At 39.2% G+C, this 12,516-nt stretch overlaps 2 protein-coding genes across 2 annotated transcripts; both read right to left on the bottom strand.

Annotated features, from left to right (window-relative positions):
- Positions 1 to 1,390: 1,390 nt before the first annotated feature.
- LOC112179330 (receptor-like protein 52) lies at positions 1,391 to 4,309 on the bottom strand. Its single transcript, XM_024317730.2, has one exon. It carries the CDS (start codon positions 4,307 to 4,309, stop codon positions 1,391 to 1,393), a length of 2,919 nt encoding a protein of 972 aa, XP_024173498.2.
- A 2,236-nt stretch (positions 4,310 to 6,545) lies between these two features.
- LOC112179375 (RING-box protein 1a) lies at positions 6,546 to 8,443 on the bottom strand. The gene is made up of 6 exons (XM_024317775.2): positions 8,283 to 8,443; positions 7,938 to 8,077; positions 7,786 to 7,836; positions 7,615 to 7,674; positions 7,026 to 7,097; positions 6,546 to 6,907 (listed from the first exon to the last, which is right to left on the bottom strand). Exons 2-6 carry the CDS (start codon positions 8,068 to 8,070, stop codon positions 6,870 to 6,872), a joined length of 354 nt encoding a protein of 117 aa, XP_024173543.1. The 5' UTR covers positions 8,071 to 8,077; positions 8,283 to 8,443; the 3' UTR covers positions 6,546 to 6,869.
- Positions 8,444 to 12,516: the final 4,073 nt, after the last annotated feature.

Here is a 12,516-nt window from a genome sequence, read left to right as displayed (position 1 = left end):
CAAATTTTGTTAAATTGTCAAGAAAAAATATTTATTGTATTTTTAGTAACCAATTTGAGAGAATGTGTGGAAACCCTGGTTATTGAAAATAATTTTGAGTTAAAAATTCTATGGATATGTGATACACGGGTGAGCAATTTCTCAGGTTAAGCTTAACACAACGTTGCTGTTTTCGTAATTGCTCATACATGTCGCATAAGCAAATTCAAATAAGAAACAGAGGTGTTGGATCTTGCTGATAGAATTGGGTTTTGTCCTGAAGTTTAAGGTTTTTTAGTATACGCTTGCTACCTAATCCGTGAGTAATGAAGGAATGCTCGTATCGAGGATCTTCATTTCGTTTAGTTTTGACTTTTTTGTTTGAACTTTAGTATGTGCTAGTGTGCTGAACTGTAATTGTTTTTAATTTTAACGTGTTTGAATATGCTTATGAGTTTCGAAGTTTCTGAAGAAGATATGATTTCAACGTAAGCTGAAGTAATACATTAAAGTAATAGTTTTATTTGGTCAATAACTTTTATAAGAAATGCTTTGCTCAAATAAATGGGTTTCTATCTGATGAATGAGAGGCATTATTTCTGTTTCATCAATTCCTGATCTACTTGTCTCAGGTTGCATTTTCTGAAGTAAGGAAGTTGTACCCAGAATAAGTTGCTTGACTGCAAAAATAGTAGAGATCTAAGCTTCAAAAAGTAGCCAGCTCGAAGTGAAAACAAGTCAGGTGCTGCACGTGCTTACTTCTCTTGAACAAGAAGGCCGTAAATAGGGAACCACATAGTTGCAAGTCATTCCACCATCTTCTCCTGCACCCAACAGAATATAGAAGAGTTAGAATTCCCCTGAACTTTTTCCCTTCAATTTTCATTATGTATAATTTTTTCACCTAACAGTGTCATCGCCACGTTTTGATCTTACGTGGTTCGACGCTAAAGCTTGCTTTCCAAATCTGTTTGAGCTACATAACTTTTCGCAGACTATAATAAGAAAGCTTTGTATATTGTTAATTTGTTAATTGAAGATTGAATATCAGTTCATACAATTTTGACATCTGCAACAGCTCTCTTAGCCCCAAATCTTAATGTCATTCCGCCAGTTCTTCACCAGCTTTTTTAGAATTAGAATATCTATTAACTCTGGAGTTCACATTAATTAAGTACAACTTCAGAACACACATAGGAAAACAAGTTACAAATATGACAGTTCGGGCACATTCTTTTCACACATCACAGGCAAATATTGAGCAAGTTTGCCACAAATTTATTTATTATGTGTTACAAATTGAAAGAGCGAGTCCAACTTACATGAAAATACACAGAAACAAAGCAAGGATTTTAGTCCTTATTAGTAAAACAAGTCTGGTGCATTGCTCTTCACAACCATTTCAAAGTCTCTAGTATCTTTGATGTACATAAACATGCCTCCTGTGATGATCAAGTCTTTGTTCTAGCTGAGGGAATATCTTTAGAAGCATGTCATACATAGCTCTGTAATACCATTTCCTCCATCTCTTGCAAAACAAAAGTGACCCGATGGCAATCCCAAACCCACATGTAAACCCAATTTCAGGACCGATAATATCCCAATCAATCTCATGTCCAGGATTTGAATGGTTTCCTTCCAGCTTTGGTGGTGAGAACCCTGGGTTCTTGTCTGCTGTTAAAGGAGGCCCCCATAATCCTTTGTTACCTTGGAAGGAAGCTGCATCAAATGTTGAAAATTGAGCACCGCTTGGTATCCTCCCGACCAACTGATTATATGAGAGATTCAAGAATGCAAGGAAAGTGAGTTTTGTAAGCTCCGGTGGGATTTGACCGCGCAGTTTGTTTTTCGAGAGGTCCAAGGACTCTAGCTGACTCAAGTTGCTTAGTGATGATGGAACTGCACCTGTGAAAGCATTGTTGGACAAGTTGAGGGCATACAGTGATTGGAGTTCTCCAATTTCCTCGGGTATTGATCCGTTGAACTTGTTGCATGAGAAGTCAATGGAGGTGAAGATGGTTAAAACAATCACCAGCTCCACCGCTAAACCTTTGTTAGTCACTGTGATTGTATCTTCTTGATATTGAACTCCCCACAACTCATATTGAAGGAGACTGGTCTTCAATGGGGCATCATTTTTGCTAGTCTTCATCGCCTGCCAAGTTGTCAAAGCTGTTCCAGGTACTTCACCACTAAAATTGTTGTGAGCTAAGTCTATGATTTGAAGTACTGGCCAAGTGCCATTAATGTTGCGACATCCAATGCGCCCATAAAATTTATTGGATCGCAAGACAAGGACACGCAAGGTGGATGTGTTCCTCAAAAAGCATGGAAATGGTTCTGTTATCAAATTGTTTCCAAGGTTCAAAACCTCTAACTGGGTGCAGCTGACAAGAGATTTTAGAAACCGGCCTTGAAGGTGATTTTCACTGATGTCAAGAGTTTTTAACCCACAATTATGAGAGAAGTCATCAACATTTGTAAGACTGTTTCTCCTTAAGTTGAGTACTTCAAGCCTCCTCATTGCAGTTAAGCATTGGGGAACCGTGCCACTCAAAGAATTATTGGACAGATCAAGAACCTCAAGAAAATGTGAATTGCATAATGATTCTGGAATGATCCCATTGAGGTTATTGCTCGAAAGTGAGAAAAAGCTTGCGTTGAGAAACACATCTCCAATAGAGCTGAAATAATTCCTGGAGAAATCTAGGTAATAGAGTCTGAAAGGTGATGAAAGAATTGGGATTTGCCCATGAAACTGGTTGGAATGAAGGTCAAGGTAATCTAGATTAGTGAGATTAATTGAATGAACTTCTAGAGAATCTAGGGAGTTGCAAGAAAGATTTAGGAACTCGAGATTACTTAAACTCCAAATCCAGTCGGGTATCTTGCCATTTATCTGGTTATCTGAGAGGTCCAAACTATATAAGTTAGATTGATTTCTCAAATCAAGTTTAAGATCAGGACCATTCAGCAGGTAGGAAGACACATTTGAAATTTCAGGGAATGGACCAGAGAATTGATTGCTGGAAAGATGTAGGTAATCCAAAAGGGGAAGAGAAAACAGAGATGCTGGGATATTCCCATCGAGCTTATTGGAACTCAAATCGAGAGAGGATAGCTTAGTAAGGTTTCCCCAGTGCGTGGAATTAATAGTACCTGTTAGACCATTGTAGGAAAGGTCTATGTAGCCCACATTATTGGCCCCACTGAATGACGGAATTGAACCTTCCAACTTGTTACCAGACATCGACAAAGAAACCAACCGTGTAAGGTTTGTCATTGACTTGGGCATCGGTCCGGTGAAATAGCAATCTCGAATATATATGGTGGACAGCATTTTGAGATTGCCAATAGAATTTGGTAATAACCCTGAAAATTTTGTCCACCTTAGATGCAGGTGCTGAAGAGATCCATTCCTCGGGAACTCTGGCAAGGAACCATCAAGTCGGTCATTATCTGAAAGGTCAATACTTTGTAGAGAAGGTAACTGAAAGATCTCTTTGGGAAATGTTCCATGCAATGAGCAACTTGTGAGACTCAGGACAGTCAAGTTTGAAAAGTTGGCAAAGAATCCTGGAACTGGCGCAGAGATATTGTTCCAGTCCAACCTAATCACGGATAGAGACTGAAGCTTAGCAAGGGACTCGAGAAGAGGGCCTGAAAGATTACAAGAGGACAAGCTCAAAACCTTGAGGTTGGGAAGGGAAGATGATATGGCTTGGCACCACTCACTCCCCTGTTCTGATATTGGGATACCATCAAGATATAACTGTCTAAGCTCTGTGAGGTTGTGAACCAACATGTGTAAATTTGGACTTCCAAGTTGTGAGACTGGACCATTGTTAGAAAAATCAAGAACTACCAACCTCCTCAAGCGAGAAATCTCGATGGGAATTTGCCCTGAATAATCATTAAGAGATAAATTCAGATACCTCAAGTTCAGGAGATTTCCGATTGCGGATGGAATTGATTGAGAGTAACTGCCAAGTCGGTTGTCCGCCAGATTGAGGCTTTGAAGATAATGAAGATGGAAGAGACTGCTGGAATTGTCAATTCCACCATAGATCTGTTTGCTGCTTATGTCAAGACCTACAACACGCCCACTACGGCTGCAAGTGACGCCCACCCAAGAACAACAATCAGTACTTGCATTCCAAGAAATAAGCCTGGTAAGTGAATATATGGAAATATCATGGAACACAAGGCTTTTCTTGAATTGGAGCAGTGATAGTTGCTGGTCTTTAATGCACTGGCTGTGAACTGCTGGGATGATGATACTGACCCAGAGTGTGATCAAGAAGAGGAAGAAATGTAGCAAAGTTTTCATTTTGGCTGATGTTAAGTGAACAACTCTCAATGGTTATGGTGACCCTTATAGGGGGGAATTGGTAAAGCATCCATTAGCTTTTTGTCGCTTTTCAAGTGTTCTCTACTGTGGCCAAAGTGGATGAAGTCTTGGGCTGACAATGATCCTGAGAGCCAGACTCGCAGGATGCGAGTTGGGCCGGACGAAGACATGGCCGGAGGAAGACCCTGAGAGTCAAACTCGCAGTGAGACAGGCTTTGACAAGTGGAGAACCCTGCCGTACGCTTGAGTTGCTTCTGTGGCCGTCCAACTTGAACTACAATATCTAATTGTAGTCGGAAACTTTAAAAAACACACAATCCAAAGATAAAACTATGAGAGCAGACCTACATGCAGAAGAATATATAAGGTCGATCTTATGCTAATTAGCAACAGAAGCTGAATAGCTAATATTGGGTCTCCCTTTGATCCTTAATTAATAAAGATAGTAAAGTAGTAAACTAATTAGCAGTAGCTTGACTAGCTTCTATATATATATATATATATATATATGAAAACTGGAGTTACATATTATTATTAATTAACTGAGTGATTACTGTAAGCTAGCTTGTAATGATATCATGGCCTTCGGCTGCTGATATCATAGGCCAATATATTTAGAAAACATCCCTTGTTCTTCTCTGAGAAGTTTCGAGCAAAATGGATTTTCTTCTGAACAAAATGGGTTGGCAGCCTGCAGATGTGGCTGGGGATCCATATGTTTTTTTAACTTATAGTTTGGAGAAGCGGATCATACCTACATGTTCAGTTATTAGAGTTCTCCGGTTGAAGGGCTTAATAACGAAGGGAGAGCGTTCCTTGGTTTCCATTCTGAAGAAAAGTGAGAAGTACTTGTTGAATAAGTTTGTGCTAAAATATCAAGAGCAAGTACCTGAACTATTGAGCATCTATCAAGGCAAAATGGGTCTCGCAGACCTCGGCTTAGGATTTGAGGACAGAGCTAGACTGTATCATTTATAGGAAGATATTTATCATTTTGTTCGTAATTTGTTCATTAAGAGGATTATAAGGACTTATCACTATAAGTTTTGCTACCACCTATGCACTTTCGTTATCTTTTACCATTTTCTTCCTTGCAAAGAACTGTCTTCTTAAGTGGCTGCTGGATTCAGAACATCTATTATCTGCAATTCGAACTCAGATTAACCCAAACTCCTATCTGACTGATCATGAAGACATTTTGATCCAAATTGTTCAAAGTTCTGTGAACCTGTTATTGATGTTAGTTCCTTCCTTCAATTGTTGGGTCTATACTCTGTATAACATTGAAATGTGTCTTGTAGGAACTCTTTTCCTGCCATCATCAACTTAAATTCTATTTTCTTCTGGATAGCACTGCCTTCACTGTTGGATCTTCTGGAAAAATGCAGAACAAAAACAAGCATCTTTTGTAGACTGTTCCAATCTAGTTATTGCTAATGTAAGTATCAATTCCTCAATTTTTGCTCGATAACAGATTAACAGTGCACTGTTGTGGCAACATCGGTTTGTGTTTCAAAAATAGTTTTAACTTGGTTTACACCACCACCCCCTGTCCCCCGAGCAGTGGCTGCTTTATATTTTGCTGTACAGGTGTTTTCTGGTTTTGTGATTCACAAGGTTACATTGAAGATCATGAGATAATTTAGGAAGAAGCTGGTCATGTAATGGAGTTCCGTGGTTTTTCTAGACTAAAACACCTAAAGCAATTCATGTTCAAATCATTTTACTTTTGATTGACTTGAGATTGGAGAGTAGTTAATTAATTGTAGGAAGCTTTGTTTTTCTTCCAAGTTCTGCCGCTCACCTAGTCAAATCTTGCTCTTCTCCAAACAGTACAATAGCATTTGAGAGAGCTTGTTATTCCTTCATGCTTTATTAATTCTTCTACGCAGAGACTACTTAAAAGGTGATTTGTAACATTGGCAACAGCATTGCGTCTTAAGGTTCTGTAGTAATGACTACTCAGATCACCTTTATTCTAAGAGATGTGGTACAAGTACAACCCTTATAAATGATAAGAGCACAAAGACATTCCTATTGGAACTGTCCCTCCATATCGCTTAGTCCATATCTCTATCTGATTCTGAACCAGAAATATCTCTTGACAAACTATACTCCCACTATCTATACTTGAACCATAGTGTGCGATTGCAGAGTCGCCAGGCTCGCCACAATTGGCTAACTATTGAACATGCAGCATATTATATGCATAAGGTAGAACAATGACACATCCAATAGAAACCAACCTCAATATGGGTGAAAAGTTACAGCTTAACTCATAATGCTAGCAATTGCACAATGAAGTTGACCTTTGACAATAGCAAATTCACAATCCAGACAATGTGCAGCTAAATGCTCAACAAAAATATATGGGGTTCCAGTAGCAACAGCTCCATATAAAGCACAAAAATACATATAAATAGGAAGGATAGACAAAAGGTATAAGACCCTCCTTGACATTGTCCAAGCAGAAAGTTCACCGCAGATCTGAACTAGACAATATGCATAGAAAATCCAACACCGAACCAGATGAAAGATTCTAGTGACCATACTTCTGGAACTCCCACTCGCTGTTATCTGGGTTAACAAAAGAGAACCACAATACAAATTAGGAAGAAAACAATGTAGTCCTGAAAAGACAGAATGTCTACAGATAGCTAAGAATTAAGAAGAGGATGATAATGCTATATCTTACCCAAGGGACACACTTGACGAGTCTTGAGCCATCTGCTTATGCAGTGGAAGTGGAAGGCATGGTTACAAACCCCTGCAGAGATATAACCAACAGTTCAGAAGAAGAGACACCACATGCTTAAACCTAGATGCATAATGCCTGATTCACTATTTCTAAAACCAGTCAAAACGACAACTCAGTGCCAGAACACTATCAGTAGCAGCATCCATTTCAAACATCAACCTGAAATGGCATATCATGTATGCAATCTCTTGTTTCCTAGATGAAGTGACAGAATGCATATCAAAGAACAAAAAGTAAAAATCAAAATACAGTATACAAAAAGAACCTAACAGAGCCAGTAATCTTTTAGAAGAAATCCATGTATAATTTTTCAACCACGACATTGAAGTGCCGAGTGAAATGATGGTAATTTGCTGAATTTTTTTCCTTTCCCCTATTACAACTTCAATTCAAGAATACAAATTATGCTTTAAACTATACATATTAGCACACTTTTTAAGAATGTACATGTTATAGATAGTTAAAGTCCCAAGTTAAGAAAACAAATCTAAACTACAGGAAATCAAGGTTGAAAGCTGAAGCATACCCCAAGCAACGGTACACTCCTCACTTGTAGCACTTGCCTGGTTCGCTTGGCACTCGATGCCTAATCACCACCACACCAAACAAACAACATGATCAGGCAACAAATAACACGCTAAAGAGAAGAAGAAGAAGAAGAAAAAAATTCAAAACCCAGAGAAGAACAGAAACTCACAGAGGTCCATAATATGGTTCCTGCAAATGGCGCAATTATCCACAACAATATCTACACACAACAAACCAAACAAACATTACCACAACATAAACCAGAATTCCAAACCCAAAGAAGCCACAGGAATTAGGGTTAGGGTTTAGAGTATTGCTTACCCCAGGCCCAGAGAGCGACGGCGTTCCACTTCTTGATCTCAAATCGCTTGGGCCTCTTGGTCGAGGAAGGACCTGCAGAGCTGGAGCCCTCACCTACCGGGATCATCGGCACGTCGGAGTCCAATGTCGCCATGGATCAGCTTCAAAATTAAGCACACAAAAATTAGCTCAAAACCACAAAATTAAAAAAAAATCCAGCACCAGTTTCATGATCCTTCTCTCAATTTCAACCATCAAACGCAAAAAGAATACAGGAAAAAAAAAAAAAAACAATCTTTATAGAGAAACACGTTGCAGCTGAGAAAATTGAAGCGGGGGATTAAGAAGAGTGAGAAATAAACGTACCGAAGAAAGATTGCGAGCAGAAAATTAGGGTTCTTTGGAGTGAGGAGGAGGAAGAAGGAGACCCGATTTGAGTGAAAGGAAGAGAAACAAGGAGAGCGTGAAATAGGGGAAACAGAGACGGTGAAATGTGAATGGAGTGTGTACACTGTACCGGGTTTTTTATGAGATCGGGTCGGGTTTTGTTTTGCTTTTTCTTTATAGAAATTTGTTTTGTTTAGTTAAATCAGTTTTTTTTTTTTTTTTAAATGGAGACCAAAATGTTGTAATTCATGTAATCATGTCTCGAGATTAAGAAAAGAGAAAAATAGTTTTACTAAATTCATCATATATCAAATTTATTTAACTTGATCTTTGTTTTCTCAGATTTTGTTTCTTGCTTTTGAATGTGTAAAATGCTATAGTAACAATTAATAAAGAAATTATGAGTATATTATGACAACATTATGTTGCCATCTTGGGAATAAGGCTTATGGTTAGCAAGGAGGCCTAGTTTTTCAGATTGAAAAGGCCCAACTCTAAGCTCTAACAACTCCAGGCCCTCAATATCATCAAGGACAACTTTGAGCAATGTAGTTTGCCCCATTCTTGATTTGTACTGTGCTTACTGCTAATCTAAGCCACCACCAACCATGTTCCTCTCAATGTGATTATGTGAAATTGTAAATAACCGGTAAATTTCCCCATTAGCTCTATACAATTTCCCAACAGAGTATCAAGGGGATGCAAACTTGTATCAGAATTATTGATGAGAGATTAATAAAGAATAACAGAATCTGATTCCCCCTCAATGGGATCAATATGTAGATCATGAGCTAACTAAAGACTAGTTACATTGGCGGATTTTGTTATCGACATTTTTTATTTATTTTTGAAGTGATCAGAAAATATTGAAACGTAGCCTTATGCTCACATGCCGGCACATCCAGACTGAATTCCTTGAGCGATGCTGCTAGCTCTTCTCCTATATCAAGGCATCGCTGCCTGAAATTTATGTTTCGCCGGCTCATTATGCGGTGCAATGACTATGGACATAACAATTGGCTGCAGATTCAATATGGATTCAAGTCGAATAATTAGGCAGTGTAATTGAGCCAACTTTTGATGAAAAAGAGAATAAAGCAAGAGAACAATTGGCTCATGACACTTGGTCCTACTATCATCGCCTCATTGCCTCATTTGCTTTGCTCGATCCTCTTTTTATTTCTCACGTGAGTAAAAGGGTTTATTTCAGACTAATTGTCATGTATGGTAGTACCAATAGTTTTTTCCGCTCATCCAGGCAAATGATTTAAGGACAATGTTGAATTGCATACTGCAATATCACGTACCTGCTGGAATTTCAATGTTATGTTAAGTTATTGTTAACTATTGGGGGATATTGTTTAGTTTAGCGGATAACTTTTGATTTCATAAGTGAGCGTTAATGAGTTACATTACTTGCGTAATAAGGAGTTCTCAGATTAAAAATTATCGATCACTTAGTGATAATTGGTATATAATTATAATTATTTTAAATTTGTACTATTTTTTTTTCAAAATAATTAGAAATTTAAACTTTAAATATCTTTTCTTTTTTTTATCAAGAAGAAATTTCATTAATAATGAACTGGATACAATGAGTTTTGGCATCATCTCATACACAGAAATGGCCACTGGACTTCACACTGGAACTCCAAAATGACAGACTAACAGAGCCAACAAGGCCCCGACTCAACTACAGACTTAACTTGCACTACAACAAAAGGCAAAGACAAAACTGTATGACAGACAAAAGCGCAGAAACAGTGAATCCTTAACATCTCACCTCTCGTCCAGCCAGTAAGAACTCTAAACTAGACAACTTACTTATGTCGACACGAAACTCACCCACCAGAGTCCTCCTGACAGCGTTTGATCGACCAAGCCAACACTCATTGTGACCTAAACCCGACCAAAAAGGTTGCCAGACAATCAGACCTGGGACTAAAAAACTCAACACCATCACCACCCTCTTGTCAACACCATCCATCCACCACTGCTCCAAATCGCCATCGCCTTCGACCCGATCTCAGACAGGAAGGACCCACTAGAAGGCTAAGGATGATTGTCTATAGCCAGACATTTTCGCCACCACTGCTGACCCAACTCCAGAACAGGAACGACCTCTCGACCGGAGAAGAGAAGATTGTCTATACCAAAAATTACAGTGCGACCCAACAGCTAAAACTAAAAAAACCTACAAAAGACTTATTGAAGAAAACCAAATAAAGAACCAAACACTAAAAGCTCTCAACAGGCCGCCACACCCACCACCATCGCCATTGCCGATTGACCCCCAACAGCCCTCTGCCATCAGAATCGCCTGACCACCACCCTCCACCCTCTACCACCAAGACCACCCCAGGCCTTTACCAAATCGGGTCCATCCCATATCAAACCACCCCATCAGATTGGACCCAAACCGATCGGGACCAACCTAGGACGCCACCACAACTCCCCCAAACCGCCACCACCACTCCCCGATCCGCCGAAGGAACATTGACTGAGGACCCAGCATACTGCAGACCCGCACAGGGTCACCAAGCAAGGTTAGATCGGAGACAAACTCTGAGGAAAATTGCCAAAACGGCAAAGAAAAGCAAACAAGCAAAATGGAAAAGAAAACAAGATCAAGAACGAGTACCCTCCCTCCTCTCTAGCTGGAGATCCCAATCAAATTGATCGAGATCTGGCCAGAGAGGGGCAGGAAGTGGGGAAACTGGTTTCGGGGGGTTTGTTTAGAGAGAGAGGAAAAAGTAACTTTAAATATCTTGCAAAATTTTTGTTTTGCCAAATTTCATTCGTTAAATACCATAATAGTTTTTGATATGGTGATTCATATAATAAATATTTCCATATGTATATACAATTGCACAATTTAGTCTGTTTAAAATACATTATCTCTGTTTTAGCTAGTTTTGAATTTATATTATTTATTGAATAAAGAAAAAATAGTTTAAGTATATTATACAAAACTACTTAAAAGGAATGTTTTGAATTAACAAAAATAATAGATAGCTTCATCTTGCTTTCATGGTAAAGAGCCACTTAAGAGCCTGATACATCTGCGAAATTGATAAAAAGCTATACATGCTCTCCAAAATAGATAAAGAGCAAAGATAGAGTATTTGTTAAACATGCTCTTATTCTCATAAACTCCAGTGTCATCTCAAAGGGATGAGAAAGCAGTATAATATACGTGAAAATAAAAATAACAAATTTGTGTTTCTCATTTCTCATTTTCTATGTAAAATAAAATTAAAGGGCAATATTTTTGAATAGAAGTTGATTGTTATTCAAATAATCAACAGCCAGTTGGCTATAGCTTACAAAATTTACATAAGAATTCCGGCAAGAAAATCCGGTAAAACCTATCTAAGCTAAGCAAACTAATTAACATCATTGGGAAGCTCACAATTAAGCAAGTCTATCCAAGAATGACAGAGCTTCGCCACCTACGGAAAGAAATCATTCAACTAGGCTTCTATTGCCAGACACGCAATTGTGGTACAAGGAAGGAACTAGAAACGTCATAGAAGACTCATAGAAACTAAATCACCCTTACACAGGCTTAAACCCCATATTGAAACAATTAATCAATAAGCAGCTCCTTCCCATTTGAGTTGGAGCATAAAACCACACCTGCATTATTACCATCCGCTTTCTCTGGAGATAGTAAACGTTTAGTCTGGCATCCAAACGGACAACCCTTCTTCTTTGGAACTACTCCTATCGAAATCGGAACCTCCACCAACTCACCAAGTTGGAATTCCGAAGGGATAATTGCCAAACTAGGTTTAAATACCTTAATTCTCACACCTAAGCCCAAATTTGGACTTCTTCCATAAGCAAGCCCAATAGAAGGCCCAACAGACCCCTCAAACCCAGTCAAACCTAAATCCCCCGGCCCACCAAACCCATTCAAAGCCCCAGTCAAACCTGCGGTCAACCCTAATTCAAAATTAGGGTTTCCCGCTGGTTTTTTTGGAGCAGCCAACCCAGTTGCAGCTTCTGTAACCTCCGTCGCCGGTCCACCCAACGCCCCACCTGCTCTCTAGTCGCTTCCGTCACTAGACCCAGTACCGCCGACACAACAGAAAGACCCTCCGGCCCCACAACAGCCATCACAGAAGGTCGCACTCCGGACTCCGAATCTAGACCTTCATAGTTTGATGCCTCCCGGCCCGGCACCACCAACGCGAGCGTCTCCACCGCC

This window comes from Rosa chinensis, chromosome 1 (genome assembly GCF_002994745.2).
Source record: "Rosa chinensis cultivar Old Blush chromosome 1, RchiOBHm-V2, whole genome shotgun sequence".
Lineage (NCBI taxonomy): Eukaryota > Viridiplantae > Streptophyta > Magnoliopsida > Rosales > Rosaceae > Rosa > Rosa chinensis.
The sequence above is the reverse complement of the archived record's forward strand: the minus strand, read 5'-3'. Positions and strand labels throughout refer to the sequence as shown.